This window comes from Thamnophis sirtalis, unplaced genomic scaffold (genome assembly GCF_051295495.1).
Source record: "Thamnophis sirtalis isolate CommonGarterSnake01/CBP01778 unplaced genomic scaffold, rThaSir2_p1.2 scaffold_3, whole genome shotgun sequence".
Classification (NCBI taxonomy): domain Eukaryota; kingdom Metazoa; phylum Chordata; class Lepidosauria; order Squamata; family Natricidae; genus Thamnophis; species Thamnophis sirtalis.
Window position 1 is genome coordinate 152697671 of NW_028261383.1, and position 26752 is coordinate 152724422.

The 26752-nt window shown below is 41.5% G+C and overlaps 2 protein-coding genes and 1 non-coding gene across 4 annotated transcripts in view; all 3 read right to left on the minus strand.

The window, feature by feature from the left end:
• Positions 1-4339, minus strand: part of NCKAP5L (NCK associated protein 5 like) — a 58134-nt gene extending 53795 nt beyond the window's left edge. For both annotated transcript variants that reach the window (XM_087710463.1, XM_087710459.1), the window contains exon 1: positions 4206-4339. The gene's annotated coding sequence lies outside the window, so the exon portion shown is untranslated. The remainder of the gene's footprint in view (positions 1-4205) is intronic.
• A 4591-nt stretch (positions 4340-8930) lies between these two features.
• Positions 8931-26566, minus strand: KANSL2 (KAT8 regulatory NSL complex subunit 2). The gene is made up of 10 exons (XM_087710464.1): positions 26434-26566; positions 25289-25547; positions 19696-19874; positions 17359-17473; positions 16213-16376; positions 14939-15105; positions 14471-14567; positions 12572-12825; positions 10502-10732; positions 8931-9890 (listed from the first exon to the last, which is right to left on the minus strand). The coding sequence occupies exons 2-10, from the start codon at positions 25537-25539 to the stop codon at positions 9792-9794; spliced, it is 1557 nt and encodes a 518-aa protein (XP_087566590.1). The 5' UTR covers positions 25540-25547; positions 26434-26566; the 3' UTR covers positions 8931-9791.
• LOC148048259 (small nucleolar RNA SNORA2/SNORA34 family) lies at positions 13421-13562 on the minus strand. The gene has a single exon (XR_015696184.1). It is a non-coding gene; the product is annotated as a small nucleolar RNA SNORA2/SNORA34 family (small nucleolar RNA).
• Positions 26567-26752: the final 186 nt, after the last annotated feature.

Sequence of the window (26752 nt, forward strand, 5' to 3'; positions counted from 1 at the left end):
CTAGCGCGGCGTATTTTTTCCTCTACCTGTCATAACAGAAAGCCCTATCAATTGTGGAGACAACTGGAAAACCCTCCCCTTCCCATAGAGTCTTCTCCTGGCGCACTGTGCTTCTCCCCCCCTCCCCGCCGGAAGCTCCTCTCAAAATTGTGGTGCCAACCAGTGACGGAGCCGCAACAGAGGGAGGAAAGAGCCACATGCGGCTCCAGAGCCGCAGTTTGCTGAGCCCTGACTTAGAAGATCGCAAAAGCTGACCACATGACCCTTGGACACTGCAACCATCATAAATATGAACCACTTGCCAAGCACCTGAATTTTGATCATATGGCCTTGGGGATGCTGCAACAGTCATAAGTGGGAAAACAATCATGTCACTTTTGTCAGTGCTGTTGTAACTTTGAATAGTCACTAAACGAACCGTTGTAAATCAAGGACTACCTGTACATTTTATGGCTATCAAAAGAGAGAATCTGTACATACAAACCCTTCAAATTTCATCTTTATAAAACAAGAAGCTAGGCATGTACAATCTCTCTTTCTCACACTCGCACATTATAGGCATTTCGCATATGGAAAAACCAAGGCAGGTGGACAGATCTTGACAAGTTTGATAGAATTCACTGGCTGGGTTCACAACAGAGCAAGCAAAGGATGAGGCAACAAAACATGCTACAACTTACTGGTTTTGTTCAAAATGCTGCCTGTGGTTAACCGAACCCAGGTAGTCCTCAACTTACAACAGTTTGTTTAGTGACCGTTCGAAGTTATAACAGCACTGAAAAAAGTGGCTTATGACCATTTTTCACACTTACAACCACTGCAGCATCGCCATAGTCACGTGATTTACATTCGGACACTTGACAACCGACTCATATTTTTGATGGTTGCAGTGTCCCAGAGTCATACAATTCTCCTTTTGCCAACTTTGGACAAGCCAAGTCAATGGAGAAACCAGATTCACTTAACAATTTGTGTTATTAATATAACAATTGCAGTGATTCACTTAACAAATGTGCTAAGAAAAGTCTTAACATAGGGCAAAACTCACTGAACCAATTTTTCGCTTAGCAACATAAATTTTGGGCTCAATTATGGTCATAAGTTGAGGATAATGGTTTCATTAAGTCAGTTCCCTAGTGCATTTTTTATAACATTCTGAGCCCAACACTCTGGCTGAGTAAAGTCACTGCATACAGCTATCCACTAACTGGCAGTTCGGCCTAGTATGCTGTGCGGGTGCATTCAGTGTGTGGTTCGTTTGGTTTTAGCTAAACGTTGTACAGATCCAGCTACTGTGGTGTGGGGCTGAGCATGCTATGTAAAGGCAGCCATTGCCCTGGAGATCGCCAGCTGATATTCTTCAATTGAGCCACGGTGGCACAGTGGTTACAGTTCAGTACTGCAGCCTACTTCTTCTGATCACCAGCTGCCTGCAATTTGACAGGCTCCAGGTGGACTCAGCCTTCCATCCTTCTGAGGTGGGTAAAATGAGGACCCAGGTTGTGGGGGTAAATATGGTGACTTTGTAAACTGCTTAGGGAGGGCTATCTGTCAAGCACTGTCAAGCGGTATATAAATCTAAGTCAGTGGTTCTCAACCTTCCCAATGCCTTTGGGAAAACCCTTTAATACCCTCATGTTGTGGTGACCCCCAACCATAACATTGGTGTCTTGGTTCCTAAGACCATTGAAAATATGTGTTTTCCAATGGTCTTAGGTGACCCCTGTGAAAGGGTATTTTGACCCCTAAAGGGGTCCTGACCCACAGGTTGTGAACTACTGCTCTAAGTGCTATTGCTAAAGAGGCCTGCAAAGAGCAGATCCTGCTACCTATCAGAGAGCCTTTCAGCACAAGATGTCAATCATAAGAGACTGGGAAATGGAAAGCATTCTGATCCTTATGTTCAGGATCATTTCAGGATTAGAGGCGGCAGGACATACCGGGCCCCAGGAAACCCAAACAAGCTGCCCCGCTGGAATGCAAATGGCTAGTGGATGTAGTTTACTCAAAGGTTTCAGTAACCCCAAACCGTTTTTTCCCCCTTGTCTCCACTCCCACACCCGCAGTGCGTTGCTCGGTTACTGCTGCACCCACGGCGCGTTTAGCAAAACAGGAATCCCACGACCTCCTGGAGATCACTGGCAGCGGCCGCGGAAAGGATTGGGCTCAACTTTAGGAGGATCGAACCCTTTCCTCAGCGCGAGGCAGATGAGAGAGGAAGTGCGGGGGGGGGGGGGGGGAGAGTCCGCGGGCTTCAAAGGGAAAGGGTTGCATTGCCACAGGGGGAAAATCCACCCACTGGCTCCGGAGGTTAAGGGATGCCGGGCATAAAAATGCCGGGAAGGAAGAAGTCGAAATAGAAGAATGGCTCGTAAAAATACTCACAGAATAAAATAACCTTCCCGTTTTGTTTATTGGGGTCAAATAGCCTCCCTTTGGCTGAAAGATCATGTTTAAAAAGCGTATAATGTTCATTAAAAACAAACAAACAAACAAACATACATACATACATACATACATACATACATACATACAAATATATTACGTCTTTTAGTTGTTATAGAGGAAATATAGGGGGGAAAGGTCCCAGGGTGGGGGGCGGGGGTGCACTGTAATTTTTCCCTTTTTCTGTATTTACTATGTTTGTATTATTTGTTAATAATAATAATAATAATAATAATAATAATAATAATAATAATGATTTAAATGGTTGATACCTAGGACGCTGGCAGCAAACCGTATCAACCATTAGCACCAGTCACTGGTATTTGTAATGCATTTTTGAATGTTCAGATGGCTGAGTTTCATGTTTAATGAATAAAGTATACAATAATGTAAAAAAAATTAAAACAGTAATCTCTTAAAGTGTCATCTAACATAAAACTCAAAAGGCGTCTAAAATGAATACATCCCTATACATCTCGCCCCATAAACTCGTCAATCTTTCTTAAAGCAAGGCAGTCCCATAGATCGCAGCATCCAAGCTGCTCGTTTGTCTTATAAATAAACCGCCTCGACTGACTCCAGTCTCTCTGAATTCCACCGCTGGGATCATCACTAAATCCAAACCCCTCCACTTTAAAAACTTAGCGCCGTGGGTGAATGCAGACAACTGTTGCTCATCCACAAACCATGGCTTAACCATGCCACGATGAAAACAAACCCATCCAGAGGGACTGCTTTCTGAGCAGATGCGCAAATGACTTGTAGCGAGAGCTCCACTTCTTAAACCCTACAGAAATTGCATTCGCACAACTTTTAGCTATACAATTTGGAATGAGCACCCTTGGGGTGGTGGTGGAAGTAGGAATGGATTTCCAGAGGAAAAATTGAAGACTTGCAGGAACTGGGAGCACTACTCAGCTAGTGACCTTGAGGACACAGATAAACCTTCAAGTGCTTCAACCATCCAGCTCTCTGCAACGAATATATTCCTTCCACCCTCCCCCCCCCCCCACTATCCTGTCAGAGCTGAAGAAGCTTCTTGGATGAGAAGCGAAACGCCTTCAAAGAAAAAAAACCAGGAAAGTCCAGTTGCTTCCTGTTGGACAACCATGAGCTGGATGACTGAGAATCTCTACAGACCATTCGCGTGACCCACTGAACTGCAGCTACCACGTGTTAGTTTTGCGTAGTGAGCGCACCCAGCCCGTGAGTTTACTGTTCAGTCCATCTCGCGAATCCAAGCAGATGGACTGAGTCAACCACGGACGAACGTATCGTGTGGATGCATCCACAGGTTCTGCTGCATCAGTATTTCGCCCCCAAACTATGTACCCATGGCTTGCTAAAATAACTCCGCTGACTGGCTTCCTACAGCACACGTACCCTTACCCTACTAAAGCGCAAGGACAACTCGGCATGGGGGGGAGGGGGCAGATTGCATTTCCTTCACTTCAAATTTATTAGGCTCCCCCGCCCCGAAAAAACCCCACTCCGGCTTCGGCCGCTCTAAGGCCCTGCGCTGCAACTCAATGGGGGCCTCAAGGACAAGCGCGGCCTCGGTGCTCGGAGGCGGCCCCCAAACAAGAGACAGTGAGGATCTGGCGCAGCGGCCGAAGATCGCGTCCCGCCCCGTCCCCCGGCGACGCAATCGGCCTACGGGAGTGACACCCCCACCCACCCACCCGCCGTTTGGAGGGGGATGCTCTGAAAAGAGCCGCAGAGCAGCGAAGGGAGCGGGCGCCTCTCCCTTCGCAACTCACCCCGCGATGTTACTCGTGGCAAACGGGTCTTAGTGCCACCGAAACAGCGGAGATCGCTCCGCAGGAGGCTCGCCGCATTTTCCTGCAGCCGCCGCGGCGATCTCCCCGCTTTCTCGCTCATCCAAAGGCCGCTTCTGAAGAAAGTGATGTCATGGCTTTAAAACGGCGGGACTCCTCCCTGCATGCTGACCCGCGACAGCCAATGGGTGCCTGGTCCAAGCTTACTTGGCGCCAGATGTTTCACTCCCGTTTTAGCGGCTGCTCCAGGCCTAGTAAAGAATAGAATAGAATAGAATAGAATAGAATAGAATAGAATTCTTTATTGGTCAAGAGTGATTGGACACATAAGGAATTTGTCTTTGGTTCATATGCTTTCAGTGTACATAAAAAGACAAGATACATTCGTCAAGAATCATAAGGTACAACACTTAATGATAGTCATAAGATACAAATAAGCAACCAGGAAACTATCAGGAAAGTGCCAGTAGCTCAGATGGCTGTAGTAGCAGCCACAGCAACAGTGTTGGGATTGATGTGAGAATTGTGATACTTGGAAGGGACCAGTAAGGAGCTGAGGTGTTTTGTTAGCTTTTCATGTTGCTGCTATTGTTGAGCTCATCCTGGATCTCCTGTTTTTCCCTCCTATGGAGGAGCCTTCTCTGGAGATTTCTTAATTTCTTAAGCCACCAATCTTTTCATTATTAACCTACCACAGTTAATGTGTTAATGAGGAACTTAAGGTATCAAGCTTTAGGATGAACCATTATAAGATTTAAAACAAAAGAGCTGAGATTCTAGAGACCACATAGGTCTTTTCAATGTAGATTTTGCAATTTTTCTGGGAGTTATGGCTGGTATTTTCACAACATGTTAAGCTAATTTAGGTTGAACAGACTTTGCAAATGTATCTATCCTAGTTCAATATATTGTATTATAAACTATGACCAGCTCTGACTTGTTCTCATAAAACACCCTTTGCAGCAAGATCTCATGATTACTTTTCAGGCTGTGATTGGATCTTTCTTTTTTTAAGGAGGTGGGACTACAGCTACTTCCCACTACAAGTAAGTAACAGGTTGAATCTTTACTAGAATGTCATACCTGGGATGCAAAACTCTGGATGACCACTAGATGGCAGTCGACCACATTGAAGCTCTCATTAAATGCAAATACTGTAAAGCTATTGTCTGGTTCCTACAAATTGAACTCTTGTTAGAAGGCCTATCTGTAAAAGTGGGTGTCTTGCACTCCTGATGATTTACCTTAAAGGCATAGCAGGCAAAAGCAGAATGACTATATGAGGAGAGAAAAGCTGAATGCTGCCTAGCCCAGGATGGTAAGAATGGACATGTTCTGTATTTCCCCAAAATTTCTAGATGCTTCCAGGCTTGACTTCAACTGTTGGAGACTTTCTCATACAAATCATCTTGATTTATGACTGCGATTGAGCCCAACATTTCTGTTACTAAGCAATACAGTGGATTTTGCCCCATTTTACAACCTTTCTTGCCACAGTTTTTAAGTGAATCAATGCGGTTAATAACATGCTTGTTAAGTGAATCTGGCTTTCCCCATTGACTTTGCTAGTCAGAGGGTTCCAAAAGATGATCACATTACCTTGGCGCACTGTAACTGTCACAAATGCATGCCAATTGCCAAGCATCTGAATTTTGATTACATGACACTGCGGACGATGCAACGGTCATAAGTTTGAAAAATGATCATAAATCACTTTTTTGGCATCGTAACTTTGGTCACTAAACAAATTTTACTCGGCTGAATTTGTCACTCAAAGCTTCCATAACGAGGTCAACAACAATCAAACTAACTAACCAATTAACTAACAGCAGGATCTCAGAACTAGATCTCTTTGCATACCTGTTACAGCTCCAATTACATACTTTTTAATAACCCTGCTACTTCTATCTATGCTTGAGGTTGCTATGTGTTAATCTACCTAAGATATTGGATAAGTCACAAGACGTATTGCAAGTTTGACATCCCTGTTCTACTGTCTTTTTCTCTCCTGCTGGCAAACCGTCATACCTCTTTTGAACTATCTGAAATATTGTGTGCCTAGCTTAGCAGATCCTTACTTTCTGAATCCCTTGGTCTTTAAAGCTTTGTGAAAACACAAGAGAGAACGGAGACCTCCTTATGAGATTAATGACTTATCTCAGTGATGGCTAACCTTTTCCAGACTGAGTGCCCAAAGCATGCGAACCCCACCCCAATGCAATGCCCGTGCGGCCCCCATGCATATGCCCCACCTCCCAGGCACGCATGGCAGAGACCCGAAGACCAGTTAGCCGCGAATGCCCAGCAAAGCTGAGCTGGAGCAGCGGCTCGCATGCCCACAGAGGACTTTGCATGCCACCTCTGACACCCGCACCATAGGTTTGCCACCATCTCATATACTGGGCTGTTATAGTTTATTTAACCATAGCTGGCAAAGGAAATAGTATTCTATTCACAAATTATAATTCACAGTAATGCTGGGTCTTGTAGTTGCACTGCCTCCATTTTTATAATGGTGCTATCATACTTCGTCGATATTTGCCAAAATAGGTGGCTAACCACTTCTGGTTTAAACATGCAGACAGCTTACAGCAATCTCAGTTCCTCTCAGCTGACCAAAGTTCATTAATATGATGGTGAGAAGGCAGTTCACCAAAATTTCAGCCTCTAGCTCAGTGTTTCTCAACCTTGGCAACTTGAAGATGTCTGGACTTCAACTCCCAGAATTCCCCAGCCAGCATTCGCTGGCTGGGGAACTCTGGGAGTTGAAGTCCGGACATCTTCAAGTTGCCAAGGTTGAGAAACACTGCTCTAGCTACAAGTCAGACACTGTTGAATGACAGCACTGATCATAAAGAACAAATGTGGGCTGCTAAGTATAAAGCTTTCTCCATTAGGTTTTCTCAATGGAATTAGACATATACAGTATATTAAGCTATCGATGCAGTTAAAAGATGAAAGTGGCATTTAGGAATGCTTTGGAAATAATGTACCACAGAGTGGATAGGTGTGTACTGCACATATACAGAGCAGCTAAATATCTATTTCTGAGGCAGCGATAATTTACAGAGCAAACATAAGCATGCTTCTTTGTACAAGGACCTAATGCTAGGGAGTGGCTATAGCACTATGAAAAATGCTTGAAATTCCCCTCATTTCAAATTTCAAACAGCCACCTCTGCTGAAACAGTCTGCTTAAACCATCCTGGAAATACTTCAAGCTGGGAAGACTGTTTTGAGCATTGAAACATTTCCAAAAGAGCTCATTACAAAATATAGTTGTTGAGTTATGACCATTTGTTCAGTGACTATTTAGTTACAGCAGCACTGAATACCTCCCCGAAGTTAGGACCATTGCAGTCCCTTCAGTCACATGATCAAAATTTGGGCACTTGGCAGCATATCCATACTTACAACAGCAAGGGTGTTTCAATTCCTCTTGCCTATCTCTAATCGTCTGCCTATCTTTCTCCCATCTATGCCCTTTTGGACCCCTGAACCCCACAGCCCTTACCACCCAAGCTGGCTTTCACTGTCTTTCTGCTGCTCCAAGCATATCCAACCTGGCCCTTTGCTGCTGCCACCCATGGCTTTCTTCCCTGGACGCTTTCTCTCTAGATGGCCTCATGTGACCAGCAGCTATCTTGTGAGCGACCAGGCCAAACACTGACTGAAGCTTTGCACTGTGCTATTGGGCGAGGCTGGGGGTGAGTTTTATGCTATGAAGGGCTTCATGCTGCAAGTGTGATTCAGAGGCTTTTTGCAGAGGCTCTTTTAAGCAGAACTGCTGGGCCAGTGGAGGTTTCCAAGGGTGGCTCCTGTGGCTTCATGCTGCAGCTCACAGGCTTCCTGCAGCCCCAGAGTAGTGGCATGTCAAGAAGCTCCGGACTGTGGTTCTGAGGCTGTTTACCATCCTGCACACGAGTGCACAGGGCAGCCAAATGCGAAGGAATAGGAAGTTGAGGGCAGTCCTGTTCCTTGGCGAGGCTCAGGACTTGAAGAGCAGGGACCAAGCCCACAATGGCTTGAAGTGGGTGCTAATCAGCTAACAACTGGCCAAATTTCGTTAATACAGTATTGGGTAGTACCGGGATTGCCATTGTTAAGTGATGCAGGCATGTGACATTTTGCTTTGCAACTGCATCACTTAGCAATGGATGGATTCTCCCCTCAATTATGGTTATAAGTTGAGAACTACCTATAGACGCAAGCATTTTGAATTGGAATCAAAACAGTTGGAATGTGAGCCATTTTGCACAGTATTCATTCAGGGGAAAAAACCCAAAGATATTTTTAGTTGTTTGTAACATTAACTTCTATTTGAAGGCAGAGGAACAAATATAAGCTTTGGGATATGAAGGCATAGGACCAACACTTTGAGGGAACTCTGTTGATTCTCCAACAGTGCCCTTCATCACAACCTAAATGTTGCCTTTTATTGGATATAACAAAATGGAGAATGTAAGTAATATTAGTAAAATTTGACGTTTCAAAAGTTTGCATCGAAAGTGAACAAGGAAATTATATTTGTCTGTCTTTTGAGTCCTTGGGTTCCAATGCAAGATATAGAGTATTCTGTTTGCTTTCTTGTTCCTCTTTCTACTCAGGGGGCCAAATAATCATTTTTTAATTGGTGCTGCAATTTCTTCTCTCTAGAGAGTTTGGCAAAGGAAATAATTACATTCACACGATTAGAAGAGCAAGCTATAAAATGTATCCAGTATTTTTATTCATATACTACAAGGGATTTATACACATTATAATGTAGAAGTGGGAAATTGCTTATATGGGGGCTTCAGTGCTAAAGGAAAAGAGAAAAAAAATTCCAGCTATGTGCACATTATACATCAACGGGTTAGTGCGGTGATGGCGAACCTATGGCATGTGTGCCCTCTCTGCTGGCACATGCGCCGTCGCCCAGGTCAGATCTCCATGGCGTTTCTTTCGTGAACTTCTGTTTCCCTGGAGACGACGAAACAGAAGCTCACAAAAGAAAAAGATCTTACCACTTGCCACACTGCCAGTGTTGGGAGGCCAGCTGGTCTTTGGGTCTCTGCTGCACATGCACGCATGTCTGTGCATGCGTGTGTTCGCACCTTTCAGTTTGGGCATGCACGTGCATGGTTTGGGCATTCGGTGGCTAAAAGGTTCGCCATCACTGGGCTAGTGTACAGTACAGATAATAAAAAGCTCGGCTTTTAGCACGGCTCAGCCTGTGACTTCAAATACTCCCAATAATTCAACTATGGAAAATACTTTAAGCCATTTCCTCTTATCAGGGGCCTATGACTATGAATAAGGCAGAGGCTTTTGCTTTGTGTATTAATTGAACATTAAGATGTCCTATGTTTTTTGCTCCACTTATACCAGAAACCAAAAGGCATTCCCTGAAATGAGATCTGAAAGAAGTCACTCAAACATGCTAAAGCTGCCTCTCATATGGTTTTCCAGATAGACATTAAATCTGGGGAAGATTTAATAGAGAGCTGGCAAAACACTGGAAGCCAAAAAGAGAGTTCAAGAGCAGCAGCGGATGCTTTATCGGACAGGAGACAGTTTTTTTCCATCTCAGTTGATAGCAGCTGGTTCTGAATTCCCATTGGTTGCAGGTTCATCTTTCTTATTGTCCTCCAACCTTGAGCCACTTGTCACAAGATGCTGCGTATTCTAATAGAGATAGATAATTGATCCTGTAATTTTTATAATGATAATACAAATCGCAATCATATTAATGCATTAGCCAACTAAAAAAATAATGATTCAACCAGATATCAATAAGATGTTTTTTCTTTCTTTCTGGATGTTATGAAAATAAGGAGGATTCACAGATACACAATCTGTATGCAAAATTTGTCTATATTCTAAGCAAGTCAACAAATAAAGCAGCTGAGAAGACATTTCAAGAGAAATTGCTTGAATGTTTACCAACTAAAACTCTAGCAATTCAAAGGCTTGCACCACCTGCCAGTTCTTAACCCTCCCAATCCTACTACCGACCAGCTGTGCTGTTTTTTTCGGGGAGGGGGGAGAAGGGGGAAGTAATGATCCTTTCCTCAAACTTTCCCCCAACTCATGCAGTGAGCAGATGGCTAATCCCCTTGACAAACAAAACTGGCTCCTCATTTTCTTTATGGTCCGCCTGTGTATGAAAAGGCTGGCTGGCTCTTTTCAAGGAGGCCTTTATAGAATAGGCCGTTCTAACAGTAACACTTGGCAAGTAGCTACCCCCAAAACAAAAGAAGCCCACCAGAGAAAATCCTCCAAACTTAGCACAGTACCTGCGCTGATGGCTCTTGTGGAGGTTCTGATGCAAGAAGTGTAATTTGCCTGGGGAAACTTCCCCTTCCTGACTGTGTTGGAAGTCCTTGTCGAACGGATTCTTCATCTGAGCACACAATTATGGGAACTTCAGCCACATTTTTGCTCAGTTGGTTCTCAAGGGCAGCAGAAGCATCAGCAAGCAGAGGAGAAGGGGGACATTGCATACCATCTCCAACAACATCCAAATCCTATCAGAGAACAACAAAGGAGCCCGTTTGGGATTGGGGGAACACAGTGCTGGCCACTAGGTTTTTTCCTCCCTCCCAACCAATTTTTGTGTGAACAAACACCATAGGAAGGCATAAAAAATCAGTCCCACTTTTTATAATTAGAAAGGATGGAAAAAATAACTTTTGGCAGTCTAAGACTAAGCTTCATTTCATTTAGAATAATCCTCAACTTACAACTATTTGTTTAGCAACAATTCAAAGTTACAACAACACTGAAAAAAGTGACTTATGACTGGTTTTAACACTTGTGACTGTTGCACCATTCCCATGGTTACATGGTCAAAATTTGGATTCTAGGCAACTGACATGTATTTATGACAGTTGCACTGTCCTGGGATGATGTGATCAGTCTCTATAACCTTCCTAGTCGGCTTCCAACAAACACAGTCAATGGGGGAAGACAGATTTGCTTAATGATCACATGATTCACTTAACAACTGCAGTGCTTCACTTAACTCTGGCAAAAAGATTGCAAAATAGTGCAAAACCGATCACTTAACAATTGCCTTGCTTAGTAACAGAAACTGTGGGTTCTATTGTGCTTGTAAGCTGAGGACTACCTGCATTCTGCTAATACAGGTAGGTTGCTGGGCAGGCTTGCTGTTTTAGAGGGTATGCCTCTGTTTCCCTATTTTAAAAAAAGTGAGATGAAATTAAAAGGAGGCATTTATAGATCCAGAGCAGCCAGTTTGTTGAGCAAGACTTTCCAAGTATACAGATGCCAGGTGCAACTACTGATTATAATCAAATGGATTTTAATTAAAATATGTTCCCCAGAAGATTGCCTCAAAAATACAAAACAGTATTTAGGAAGATATTTTTAAATGATTGGGCAGATGATAAATGTCTTCCTATTAGGATCAATATGAAGCAATGTATTAAAAACTACAAGCAGTCCTCGACTTACAACAGTTCATTCAGTGACCGTTTGAAGCAGTGAACAGAACTGAAAAAAGTGACATGACTGTTTTTTGCACAACTGTTGCTGCAATTCCCATGGTCACGCGATAAAATTCAGAAGCTAGACAACACTCATATTGTAATTGCAGTGTCCCAGAGTCATGGGATCACTTTCTACTACTTTCTGACAAAGTCAGTGGGGAACCAGATTTACTTAACAACCATGTACTAACTTAACAATTGCAATGATTCACTTAACAATTCGGCAAAAAAGGTCATAAAACGAGGCAAAATTCACCCAACTGTCTCGCTTAGCAACAGAAATTTTGGGCTCAATTGTGGTCATAAGTCAAGGACTACCTAAATTAAAAATGCACTCTTTGTGGACAGAGAAGAAAAATAACAATCTCATTTTTCAAAGACATTCCAAAATATCCAGTACAAACTCTCCAGCCCATACCAACTGAATACCATTATAAGTCAAACAATTTCACTTTAAAAAATTATAAAGGGGATAGGAAATGTGATAATAAGTGGCCTACCCATTATTGTAAAAGTAGCATTAGAAACACTTAACTCTCACTGCCTATGGGAGATCATTAAGAACTGAACCATATATTCAGAAAAGCCATTTACACGCACCAAGAGTGTAGGTTTTCTTCTCCTGTTGGTGTTTTACACATTGGATAAAAAGAAAAATGACTATTTCATTCTGTAACTCTGATTATCTTACTTTTCTTAATTGTTTACCTCTCTTTTGCTTTCAGTCTCTCTTACATCATAAAGTTTGATAGAAGTACTGCATGTATTTGCATCTTCCCTCTAACCTTTGATATGTAGGCTCATGCCCAGCTCAAAGATCATGGAGTCTTCTGCAATGCCTCATAAGATACTTACATCACTGAACTCCAGTGGCAAACTCTCCGTGGGGCAGAGTTCAGCTGCACTCAAGTAGAGATCCGTGGAAGCGGTTTCCAGTTCCTCAGGAACACACAGTACCTGTTCAGGAATATACATCTGAGGTGGTAGCTCTAGATGGAGTGGGCAGCAGGGGTTTTCAGAAAGGTTTACAGGCACTGGCTTGCTGCAGGGTGCTTCTTCTGACCCTTGGCACAATTTAAATAGGAGTTGATTGGTATCCTGGCAGATATCTGACGATGGAGTCAAGGAAACTTGGCAAAATTTGCAATGCATAATAGATATAAAAAGTAGACCTTTAAGCAAGACATCTGACTTTGGAAATGTACAATATATAAACTAGGGAAATAAAGGGGAACTTTACTACTTTTTTCCTTGGAGAATTTTGTATGTGTTAGAAAATATTGGGGTTAAATATAAGCTCTATACATTAGCATAATCTGTTAACCAATAATAAAAATCAACTTTTGACTTAGAACTGGGGTATTGTTCTATACTAGTGGACTGATTCTGTTCTCTAACTTCAAAATAAAAATACGTGTTTAAACTACACATACATTGAATTTTTAGTAGCAACGTTTATGCATAACTGAAAATGTAATTTTATGCAAAAAAAAATTAAATTTACAACAGAATTTAGCTCAGTCCACAAGCTTCCAACTAAATACCATACCATAGTGAATTCTAAATATTACTTTTTGCTGGCCTAAAAGTTATTAAGCCTTTTATAAGGGCCTTTTTTCATATACATTCACACATGGGACTGAAGTGATCCAAACAATTTGGTTTTATTTCAGGCTGTGGCTTAACTGTAATTTTATGAGGTTTTATTGTTGCTTCCAACTGAATTGACTGTTCTACTTTAATTCTGAAGCTATAGAACAGCCAACAGACCATAGGAAGTCACTTCTTTGGGCTCCTGCTTGAAACCAGAGGCTACAGCAAGCCACCAGCCTTGATTCAGGGCCAAGAAAAGCACAAAGATGGGAAATCATTGGGCCATATTGGGACAGAAATTGAATTTTGATAATACCCATGAATATCTTACACTGGGGGGAAAAACCTTTGATGGAAAATTTTTGTGAAGAGTTTGGTGGAAGCTGGATGATGGCTTTAAATCAATCGCATTCTAAGTCACATTCTAAGTCACTTCTTGTGAGATGGTCAGCTACATAAATTTGATTAATAAATAAATAACTGTCCACACAGCCACATTCTGCACCAGGTGAAGGTCCTGGATGCTTTTCAAGACCAGACCCATGTATAGTATGTTGCAATGATCCATTCTGGAAGTGACCAGGGCATGAATGATAATGAGTGCAGCCTCATGGTCCAGGAAGAGCACAGCTGGTACACAACACAAAACTGTACAAAGTGTCTCCTAGCCATGGGTGTGTCCCTTGCTCCTTGAGCAGGAACCAAGAGTCTAGCAAGGCCCCCAGGTTGTGCAGTGGGTCTCTCCGGGGCAATAAAACCCCATCCAGTACCAAATATATTAAATCACATATCAAAGTTTTGGAGTTTGACTGTTTAACAGGAATTGAATTTGTATGAAACCTGGATGGTGGCAAAAAGAATGATATTAAGAAATATTCCAGCTATCAAAGGAATGGTTGTCAGAAATATGTAATCTTTCTGTTTTGGAAAAGATATTTTCTACCAATCAAAGGATGCAGCAATATGGGTTACTGTGGCAGAGATTCTGTGATTAGAATTGGTACTATTTTAAGATATTTGTACTTTTAATTTTTTTAATGTTTTATTTTTAAGATTAAAGATTTTGTTAAAAAATAGATATTAATTTCAAAAAACTCAAACGTGTTTAATTGGTCTAATTGTGAGAAGTATTAATACTAACACCAGTGAGAAAAAGGATACGAGTAAGGCAATGTCTTGTCATTGGGAGAGACTGGTTGGAACATCGAACATCATCTACAAAGGCCAAACACCTCTGGCTAGAACGGGTAGTGTGTGCCTGGAAGGTACAAACCAAACACAAGATAATATTTTAGAGAAGCCACTGTTTTAATATGAATTCTTTCAGTCATATATCAGCCTCTGAAATATGCGCATCAACTCCTGTGTTTTCATAATCACACAACAGACTAAACTTATTAATATTATAAAAAGCCGGCTAAAAAGTGCCTCATCGTGAAGGAGTTTTACTCTTCCCAAATTGATGTTCCCTTGAGAACACTTGGTTTTGAATTCTGTACGTGGCACAGAGCTTGCATATATCTGGAAATTAAGAGTTACTTCCATTTTTATACTTTGCTTTCATAAAATAATCAGGCACACAATTTCTATCACCATTGGACCAAACAGAGAAGCAAGTAACTCAATTACCTGCTGGCCAGCACCCTCTGTAGCCAGCATTCTACGTTCCTTCAGCTGCCGATGTAAGAGAGCCTCCACACCATAGCGTTGTCGATAACGCCTTAAATATTTCAATTGCTTCAAGTTTTCACGTTCTTTAGACATAAGACCCTCTGGGCCTGTCAGGAGACTGCTACCTGGAAGACATTAATAACGCATCCTCGATGTAGAATTGAAGTATTATACCTTCTACTACAAATCAAAATAGTTCTTCGGGGAGTTTACACATTCTGCTTTGGGAAAGAAACTGCTTTAGCCCAATTCTTAGAGATTTGATTGTTGCTTTAGAGAAGAAATACAAAATGATCACCATAATTCTACTGCAGGGATGAGCAACATGAAGCTTCCTTTCACTCCGCATTGCATTGTCATTTCAATAGTGTGATTTTCAATGTTCGGTTTCCTACTTCCATTACACTCTCCCAACCCCCACCCCTCAACCTTAAGGCCTAATATAGTTCCATTGGGATCCAACACTAGCCCGTTTTGGAAGAAATTTAAGGTTGGGAATTGGTCAGATTGGAAGGCTGTCTTGATTCCCCCGACCCTTGAAATGCTGCCCATCCCTGTTCTGTAAAACTATGATGTCTGTAAGGTTCTACTACTCTGAGAATAAATGTAGCACTTCACAAGATTTTTAAAAGGTAAGTAAAAAAGAATCAAGGTGCAATCTAGAGGAAGCACCATCTTCCAGCAATGTTGTCATGGAAGACTTTTGGGGTGATGTTTTCAGAACATATATTTCAAAAACTACTCTGTAATATATATAAAAGCACTTTGTTAGAACTAATTAAAATAACTTGAAACAATTAACAAGTGTTTCCTTAGCTAGTCTCATAGGATAATTGACTGGTGATATTTATGCAAACACTTTCTCTTCATGAAATAATGAAGTTTTTATTCATTATAGGAGCCAAATATTCTCTTAATAAATATCACAGATCTCTGAATTCAGACATATGGTATATGAAGCTCTCTTTCACTCGTGGCTACAATGCAGTTCTCCTATTTTTGGGAACAGATGGTGCTCAAATGCTGAACATTTCTAATTAATCTGAACATTACCTTAATAAGTACCACTTTAAGTAAATATTAACAGGCCAAAAAAATCAAGATATATCTACAAAAAAAGTAGTCCCCAAGCTCCTAAGCTCTTAGTAAACTGCTTCTGATAGCTGCTCTAATGAATTTCACACCAAATTTTGTGATGTCTTCAGTTTATGGTCAGAGTTGTAGCCATTTACCTATGGCTTCATGTTCCACCTTCCGGCTGTGCAAATACCGGCGCTTCTTCTCTTTCAGAAGGTGCTGAAGCCGTTTGAACTGATCAATATACAGAGACTGTAGCCGGATCAGTTTTTCTCGCATGATCAGTGCCACCTCTTCAGCCGTATACACACCAGCATGTCTGCACAAACAGGATCCAATCACAACTCATCCTCTCTAATCATTAACATGGAGAATCACCTAAAGCAGTGTCAGGTAACAAAAGTAAGCTATTTAAAAGCAAAGAAATCAATCAGCAAGACCTGTGACCTTCAGCAGGGAATATTTAATGCAAAACATTTTGAAACCAAAATGCTAACTTGAGGAAGTTCAACACAATATGTCCTGGAGGAGCTACACAGCTGAAGTTTACAGTACTGTCTTAAGTACAAGTAATGATCTGAAATATTTTTGTACACTTTAAAGAATGAGAAAATATGAGATGACAGCTTTCAAAAATGGATTCTACAAGGCCTTCTCTCAACAATTGTTTATAATTTTCAGTTAGTGTAAAATATGGTTGATACATTATCCAGTTGCTGCTTAATTGCACACCAGAAAATATGGCAAATCACATGTGTTACATAGAAATATTTGAAACTTTATGGGGCCACAAATAAAGTCATAAATGAAGAAGTTATGGACTAATATACTTTTCGTAAATGCCCCAGAAAAAAAGGGCAGGCCAAACAAAACATCAATGTAGATTAATGATCAACATTAATTTGTTTTCATTCATACTGGTCAAAATATGTATTTATGAGTACAGGTTGGACTTGAGGGTTTTGGGGACAGAGTAGGACTGATGAAACTTAAGTCCCCTGCATGCCACTAACCACAACTTTCAACCATCAGTAAGTAGTTCCAATGAGAGGGGATATTGCACTTCGTAGTTTAAGAACATTTTAAGCTTCCCATCTATATACCCCATCATCAACTATTCTGGTGCTCCTAAAGAGAACTAGCCAAAATCGACACTAGGAAGACTGATCCAAATTGTTCTGGAGAAGGAAGCATTATGCTAAAGCAAGAACTTTGTCTTTGAAAGCTTTTACTCAGTAGATGAACTATCTCTACTGCAAAACTCCGCAGCAGCAATTCACACAACGTTACTCAAGACTTACTTTAAAGGATCCTCTTGGTCACTATCAATGCTATCTGCTTCACTATCAGGATCACCCCTCCACGTCTGATCCACAGTAAGAGGCTCCTGGTCTCCCTCACTCCAGCTATCTTCATCTGGAAAAACAAAAGAGAAGAAAAATATGTTGACAGTGTACATTCTTCAGTAAAATTAGTGTAATGTCATCAATATAAACTAAAACAGAGCTACCAAAACTAATCACTAGAGCATCATTGGAAAATCTCACCTTTCTATTTACCTAAATGTCAGACCAATACACCCATAATATAACCTTGATTTGGTAAGGAAACAAACAGCATCATAATCAACATATTTATTTGGTCATCTTATTTGGCAGAAGGAATAGATTCTTATGTGGTTCTGATTTTTTTCAAGTAAACCATGAAGACAATTCACAAATGCAAATCACCTCCACATAATTTTAACTATCCACCAATTAATATATGCTGCACCCACTATCAACTTAATATTGTAAATTTCTTCCATTCTTCATTCAAATACCTACAGGGAAGTGAAATCAAATTCTTTTTAGAAAACTGAGTTGGTTACTTGCAGAGAGCTCTCAAATTAAGGCTGAGATATCTGTAAAAATAAACTGTAAAATCTGTAAAATAAAAATAAAGGCACAGGATACCATCCCGATAGAGGATATTCTTATCTTTTATAGCTTATTCAAAAAAAAAATATATTTTCTGAATGTTCAGATTATTCTGCAAATGGTCCATATTGATTTATAGGATTCATCAGTAAACGTATTATGTTAAATGTACCGTATTTTTCGGAGTATAAGACGCACCTTTCCCCTCCTAAAAGAGCATGGAAATGTTGGTGCATCTTATACACTGAATACAGCCATTTTTGGACTCCCAAAGCCCCACCCCCACATCCCATTTTATGAAAAACGGGCTGTTTTTTTTTGCAAAAAACGGAACCTTTTTTGCCTTTCCTCAGGCCCCAGCAGCCCTCCGCAGGCTTCAGCAGGGCTGGGACAAGTCAGAAACAGGGGTGTTTTTGCCTTGCCCCCGCCCTGCTGAAACCTGCAGAGGACTGCTGGGGGCTGAGGGAAGGCAAAAACTTTTTTTCCTTACTTACCTCTTCGAAATCTTGGTGCGTCTTATACACCGGTGCGTCTTATAGTCAGAAAAATAAGGTAACTTCCCTCTAGAGCAATGTTAGTGAACCTTTTTTGGTTCGCATGCCAAAAGCGGGGGAAGTGCAGAGGGGTTATGCGTGGGTGTGTCACACCCATAATGCTATGCATGTACTCCCCCCCATTTTTGGAGCGCTTTTTCCGCTCTCCCCAGGCTCCAGAGGCTTTCTAGCAGCCTGGGGAGGATGAAAATAGCCTACCCCCCACCCCCGGGAGGCTTCAGGAGCTTCCCTGAAGTCTCTGGAGCATGAAAAACGGGCCCTATGGGCAAACCGGAAGTTCGGAAATTGCTCTAGAGCCGTGATGGCAAACCTGTGCCACACATTGCCCTGTCAGCTCCAGTGTGCACGTGTGCACTTGGCCAGCTGACTTCAGTCTTCTTTTGAGGCCATTTTTCGCTCTCTGGAGGCTTCCTTGAAGCCTCCGGAGTGCGAAAAACTGATCCTATGGGCAAACCGGAAGTTTGGGAACAGACCTTTGGTTTGCTCGTAAAGCAGTTTTTTGTCCTCCGGAGCCTTCGGGGAAGCCTCCTGAAGGCTCCAGAGGGCGAAAAACAGCCCTACGAGCAAACCGGAAGTCCATTCCTGAATTTCTGGTTTGCCCATAGGGCCGGTTTTTCGTGCTCCAGAGCCTTCAAGGAAGCCTTTGGAGGGCGAAAAATGGCCTCAAAAGAAGGCCGAAGGCAGCTGGCCAGCGAGCATATGCATGCTGGAGCTGACAGAGCAACACCTTGCGTGCCCTAACAAATGGCTCCGTGTGTCACATGTGGCACACGTGCCATAGGTTCACCATTGTGGCTCTAGAGCAATTCCTAATTAAACAATATAACCAAAACAACAAAATATGTATGCTTTATGACTTTTGAATGCAGAGTCAATGCCCTTTACTAAAGTATAAATTTTTGACTTCTCAAGATATTTAACCTGAACCTATTATTAAAAAGCAATAAAGGGAAACATAAATGCATGTAATTAAAACATTTTAACCTAGTACTGGTTGAGACTGAACATTATCTGCTCCCATCTTTTCTCTGGGTTGCTTTGTTTTAAACTACATATTGAAAGAGGTTTGTTAGAAAATGATCAAGTTATATAAAATTCAACCTTTGAATCTATTTTTAAAAGAATAAAAAATGTGCAAGATAACATTATCATCTCTTTCACTTACCCAATATCCTGCTGCCCTCACTACGGTTATTTTCGGCAGTTTGAGAGCCCTGCTCCGTCTTGGCATAGGAACTCAGCTGACAGAGGAGAGACTCTCTCACAGGGCTAGGATTAGACTTCTTCATTTGAGCCTGTAAGGCCAACACGTTTCTGCGAGCATGTTCAGCACAGAATGACACACTAGGTAGAGAGGCGAAACAGCAAGTTATGCACTGTAATTTCCAAAATAACTAATAAACACTTCCATATCTTTTAAAGAAAGGTCCACTAGACTAGATGACCTACACGGTCTCTTCCAACTCTGTTATTCTGTTATGTAGAAATCAATAGTAAATATATCTGCAAGTTGCTGTTTGGGAGATGTTACACTAATCACTCCTGCTGACATGCTCCTCTCAGTCCCACTTTCTTTGCTTCCTTTTCCTACTAGGCTAGACTGCATTTACCTCAAGCTCATCAGTTTTCTTCCCGTTAATGGCATCAATCTAAGTTCTCCAAATCACCTATAGCTCTCTGCCAGATTCCCTGCTACCACCCATTTCCTTTTAACAGAAATTTGTTTTCATTAAAGTACACTTTTACACTACAGTATAGTACTATTGTAATAGTAATACTCTTGTACTCTCATAGTACACATAGTTTTTGACTTACAAGTTAATTTAGTGACCGTTCAAAGTTACAATGGCACTGAAAAGTGATATGACTATTTTTCCCAGTTACAACCTTTGTAGTATCCCCATGATTATGTGATCAAAATTCAGATGCTTGAGAAACTGGTTATGACCACTGCAGTGTCTGGGATCATGTGACAAGGAAAGGCAATGGGGAAACCAGATTCACTTAACAATCATATTGTTAACTTATCAACTGCAGTGATTCACTTAACAAATGTAGCAGGAAATGTCATTGTTGTTGTTAGTTGAGAAGTTGTGTCCAACATATTATGACCCCATGGACAACGTTCCTCCAGGCCTTCCTGTCTTGTACCATCCTCTGGAGTCTGTTTAAGCTCACGCCTACTGCTTTGGTGACTCCATCTAGCCACCTCATTCTCTGTTGTTCCCTTCTTCTTTTGCCCTCAATGGTTCCCAACCTTAGGCTCTTCTCCAGTGAGTCCTTACTTCTCATTAGGTGGCCAAAGTATTTGAGTTTCATCTTCGGGATCTGGCCTTCTAAAGTGCAGCCAGGGTTGATCTCCTCTAGGACTGACTGGTTTGATCGCCTTGCAGTCCAAAGGACTCGCAGGAGTCTTCTCCAGCACCATAGTTCAAAGACATCAATTCTTTGGTGCTCAGTCTTCCTTATGGTCCAACTTTCACAGCCATACATTGCAACTGGGAAAAGCATAGCTTTGACTGTATGCACTTTTGTTGGCAGGGCGAAGTCTCTGCTTTTTAGTATGCTGTCTAGATTTGCCATAGCTTTCCTCCCCAAGAGCAAGCATCTTTTAATTTCTTGGCTGCAGTCCCCATCTGTGGTGATCTTGGAGCCCAGGAAAATAAAATCTGTCACTACTTCCATTTCTTCCCCATCTATATGCCAGGAATTGAGAAAATGTTGTAAAATGGTACAAAACTCCCTTAATAAATTCTCACTTAACAAAATAAATTTTAGGCTCATTTGTGGTTGTAAGCCGAGGATTACTTGTAGTAATATAGGGCTATTATTCCTAGTCCTCGATTTGTGACCAGCTGAAGTTATAAGGCTCTCCCAGGGGAACGTATGACCAAGTTCTGACGTTCTGACAGCCGAGGGCCCCCAGTCACATGAACACACTTGGGCACTCAGCAACCAGCCCACATTCATTGATGCTGATTGTAATGTCCATCATGTGACTTGTGTTTTACATCACTTTTGCCAAAACCATTTATTTCAGGTTTTTGGCAAAACTAGCCACAGCAAACCACTGGTTCGCTTAATAGCCATAGAGTTTGCTTAACAACTGCCACAAGAAGGTTATAAAATTGGATCAGTCATGTGGATTACCCAATTTACAGCTATCACAATTTAGGACTGTGATGGGCAGGTTCCATTATGGTCGCAAGTCAAGGGCTACCTGTAGTTTATATTACAAATTAATAACGTTTAAAATGTTTTAAAAGTTAATAAAGTTATATTTTAAAGATGGTAACAAGAACGTTTCCTTTCCTCTGGGGGCAGGGAGGTATCCGCTACAGCTATCTGCTAATCTTACTTACTAACTCTGAATCTGCATGTGTTCTCAAGGCTCTCAGGAGAACTGATGGAATTTCAGTGGAAGCCATCACTTCACTCTAAAGTCACCAAAACTGGGCCACATGAGTGATAAGCAAGCACACACAGGCAAAGCTCCACTTACACAAGTGGCAGGCAAGTGCATGCGCGCGAACCTCCATTCGCGAGTTGTGGGCCTTTGTGCTCGCATGCAAAACTCTGCTTGCGTGAGCAGAGGACACTTAAGTGGAGGGTGCAAAGCTCTATTTACATGAGTGGGAGCTTCACATGGAGGCACCCTCCATTCACGGGAGTGGAGTGTCACACATGAACGCAAGCACCCTCTGCTCAAGCATCCTCTCCTTGCATGAGTGGAGCTTCACGCATGAGCATGCCGCTTGTGTGAGTGGAGTTTCGTGTACAAGCGAAATCACCCGTTGCTCATGTCCAAAGCTCCATTGACGTGAGTGGAGGGCATGTGCATCCATCATTTGCACCAGTGGAGCTGTGTGCACACATGTCCACTTCCCATTCATTCTCCCCCTGTGCTGGGCCGCCAAGCTGGTGAAGTTGGGGACTACTGCTCTAAAGCATTTCATTAACATCCTTTAAAGTTGTCAGCAAGCAAACTTTAAGGAGTTTTTTTTCCCCCTGAAGGCTAAAGGCAAGGATTCCATAATGAGACTAGCACATTTGGCAGTGTGTGGAATGTAGAATCATGATTAAACACGGAAGCAGGCAATTTGGAGGTTGCCCTCAAGCATTTTGAAAAAAAGGAACCAAAATGAAGAGAATCACTATATGGTACAAATTAAAAAAGGAACAATAAAACTATCCTTTCCAAGTTGCTAAACATACTTCCTTCAAAATAAAAATGATACATGCTCTTTTTATAGTAGCCTTCTCTGACTGGGTGCCCTTAAATCTATACTTCCACAATCCCAATACGTCTAAAGTTCTCCACTTTAGATTATTAACATGCTCCAGTTCTAAAAAAAAAATATATACACATTATACTTAAAGGTCTATGTATTGAAGTCACCAGTCCTCTTCTAAGAAAGCGGCAAACTCAGAAATCTATACAGTACTTTCATATTCAACTTGTGCTACTTGAAACTGAGATGTTTGTGGCTTTCCAGACGCTAGATTAGGATTCTCATTTTCCTTGACCAACGGCCAATACAGGTGTGCGCTGACAGGAACCAGATTTCAACAAGGTCTGAGAATCACATACACATCATAAACATTTATCAAGCATGTGTCTACATTCCACCAATAGGACCTTGTTCTTGTTACATGACTCAAGAACCCATTCCATTATTGCTAACATTCGATTAGACTAGTAAAGGCTTCCAAATGAGCAGGTTTCAAACAAATTGTGATTTAATTAAATGAGCAGGTTTCAAACAAATTGTGATTTAATTAAATGTTTTGACTGTTAGTTAAAATGGAAATCTTTGATTTATTCCTCATGATTGTGGACAGAGTAAAGGGTAAAGGAGAATGTATAAAAAAAGGCTTGTGACTTGAAATTTAATGCTAAAGAAGTTTCAGGGACAGTAATTTTTTCCCAAAGAATCCCAATTTGCTGTGAAAAAAGGTGAAACTGGCACAAGTAAATGGCATCCATCATTCTTTGTTCCATAATCTAGAGTACATGCTTTGCTTTTGTCCTCAGCCATGAAACAAACCATTACATTCCAGAGGTTTTTTTGTCCTAATCTACCAAACATGGTTGTTGTCAGCAAAACTAGGAGAAAATTCTGTATGCTGCTTTAAATTTCTGTACAAAAGGCAGGATGTAAATTTAACCTAATAATTTAAAAAATGCTCCTGTATCTTTCCTAATTATTATTTCATCTAAGAGCATGATGGCTCTTGTGGTTAGGATGCTGGGTTGGAAATGAGCAAGCTTGGGTTTGAGACCTGAGTGCTGTCATAGGGTGGGGTGAGCTCTCTTGCCCTTTGCTCCAGCTCCGGTCACGGATGTGAAAGGAGGCCCCAACTGGGTGTCTACCTAGGCAACTGTGATGTCACTGGCTAATACTTTCAACCCGAAAGCACCTCGGTGCTTGTTCCTAGAAGAGTGCAATTTTTTTATCTAAGTCTATATAACTGTGTTGTAAACAATGCTTTAGGACTCCATTAATAATTTTCTAAGAGCTTTTTAAAGAATGTCAATTTAACTGCCAACCTTGCAGGGTAGACCATGTCAGGAAACAGACATCTCAAGAATGAGAGATTCACTTGGCTATAAGAGAATTTAAAACCCTATATTTTTCCTTTCTTCCTTCTTGTAGCCAGCGAGTATAAACAGTCAGTTTAAATTCCTTTCTAATATTTTTTCTAATCTCTTCATTTACCAGGCTTCAGATAAACAGTTTTGTAACTTTCACTGTAATTCTCAAAGATCTCTGTACAGTAATTCTAGACAGCAATCCAATCAAAGGCTTTGAAAAACAAAGACAGAAGTTTGAAATGTTTAATAATTTAAGAATTAGATAGAAACATTTATTTAGTAATAACTCTAGCTTATTTAAATGTGCTATTTTGTATACTATTCATTTTAATCAGTTAACTATTAACTTTGTACCAATCCTTGAAGCCTGTGATTGGCACTGAGCTAGGTCTGTAAGACAAATTTGACTTTGGATGTTTTGGGAGGAAATATGTGCAACTGTCCAGCTACCTCAAAATTGTACATGGGTATGTGACAACTCCTTATTTTTAATCAACTGATGCTCTGGAATTTTTTGAGAAGTCTAAAATATGAAAATGTTCTTTAGAACAGAGGTCCTCAACTCCTGGACTGTAACCCATTTGGAGCTGGGCCGTGCAAGTGTGCAAAGCTCCATTTGTGGAAGCATGCTCGCATGTTGCTTGCGTGGAACCATGCTCACTTCCCCTCCCCGCCGCCACAAAGGTTGGGACCGCTGCTTTAGAACAAAGAAAGCTGCCTCATGTGAAGTACAGACATTGCTCATCTATTTAAGTACCATATTTCCTGACTGACATTGATTTTCAAGAGCATAGTATACAAAATAGCACTTTTAAATAAACTACCTACATTCTCTCTCAAATTTCCTTGGAAATGCCAGATTGAACCTGAAATCTTTTTGTACTGTATATGTTAAGATGGAACCCTTTTCAGTTAATGTTCTGTAAAAAAAAATATGTGAACACAATACAAATGGTTTGCATCCAGTCTTGACAGAGGATGATATAATTGCATGAATGTAACTTTAAGGCATTCCACAATTATTCTATGCATATAGCAGTCTATTATTTTCATTAGACCTATGGTACAAGAAGTGTTTATGATCTGCTCCAAAGGCTGAGGAAGAGAGATGACAAAATTTCAGCTCATCTCTAGAGATAATGTGAACGTATAGAATGCATACCCATCTTTCTTCTCCGGCTTGGGAGCTGCATTTGGGCACCTCCTGCCATTCTTAGTGGAAATATAGCTGCACTGCTTGAAGGGTGCATTCCGGTCTTCAAGGATGTGTTTAATGCAGAACTCGAGTCCTTCCAAACGAGGCTGAGAGCATGGACGGTGAGCAAAGGCACAGGATAAGGTTTCTCGTGGCCTTGGCACAGGAGTGAGCTGCCCCCGACTTGAAGGCAAAACATGAATGCGAATTCTGTTCATGCCAGTGCCTGTAAGGAACATGTTAGTACAGATTTGAGATAAGAGAGAGAGAGAGAGAGAGAGAGTAAGAGAGAGAGAGTGAGAGAGAGAGTCACTTCTGCTACTATAAAAATCCCTTTGTTCCCCCCAACAAGGTTATTTCGGTTTTCCTTCTGACTATCAAAGCTTTCCTCGTGATCAATCTTGAATCACCAGAGATTCTATATTTCAGACTTATACAGCTACCGGCAATCCGTGGATTCACTGGACCCTAAAATAATTCATACCACCCCGACCAGAACCCCGAAATGGCAAGTAACGTAAAGAGAATCTTGCGACGACTTTTCCTCTTTCCCCGTCCTAGTTCCTCAACTGGCTGGGCATTATTATCTTGTTTCCTTCCCCCCTCCCTATTAATCCTTATTATTATTATTATTATTATTATTATTATTATTATTATTATTATTATTATTATTATTATTATTATTATTTAACCGCTTAAGCAGCTGCGGCTCCTGTAACTAAATACCAGATAAGATCTTTATACAATGGCGAGGATCGTTATGGAACGCCGGGGGAAACGACGGAGATTCTTCCCAACCGTTACGTATTTAAAGTTCATACAAAACATGTTCCCTTTTACCCTAAAAGGGATTAAAAGCCCCTCCCCCCCCGCCTTTCAGTTCTCTGCGCTTAATTCAGACACGCGGGGGCGAAGCCTTCCCCAACCCAGTCGAGAAGGAGCTTCTCTCCCTGGTCTCTCGGCCGTGTACGATTCCCCCACGCCTAACCGCTTCTTTCCCCCACGAGCCGTTTGGCAAGCGCGAGAGGCAAAGCCATCTTAAGGGGGGGGGGCTCCAAATCCACCCCACTTTTTTTTTTTTTTGATCAGCGCAGCAACAGCCGCCATCTTACCTTCCTCCTCGCGCTCTGGCTCTCAGCAGGGCCTCGAGCTCGCTATCGCCAGCCAATCCGGAGGTGACGTAGACTAGAACGGGATTGGGTAAAGGAAATGTCATTCGAGCCGGTGTAGGGGCGGGCGGCAGAAGGCGGTCAGAACCGCCCTTGGGATTCCTCACTAGAAAAGCTTTGGAGAAAACAGGCTTTATTATTATTATTTTTAAATGATCCCGATTTAAACTATTTTGACTGTTTTATGGCCTGCTTCCAATTTCATTGCAGCAAGCTGCTTTGAAGGCTAATAGAAACACCATTATATTAGACACCATTAGAT

Bases quoted from the DNA above. Each gene is read 5' to 3' on its own strand.
- KANSL2 (XM_087710464.1), bottom strand. From the start codon at position 25,539: ATGAACAGAATTCGCATTCATGTTTTGCCTTCAAGTCGGGGGCAGCTC. The intron at 17,474-19,695 runs GTAAGTGAAAGA...TTGTTTTTCCAG, and splicing joins TGAGGGCAGCAGGATATTGG to ATGAAGATAGCTGGAGTGAG. The intron at 15,106-16,212 runs GTAAATGGCTAC...AATGTCTTCCAG, and splicing joins GGTGGAACATGAAGCCATAG to GTAGCAGTCTCCTGACAGGC.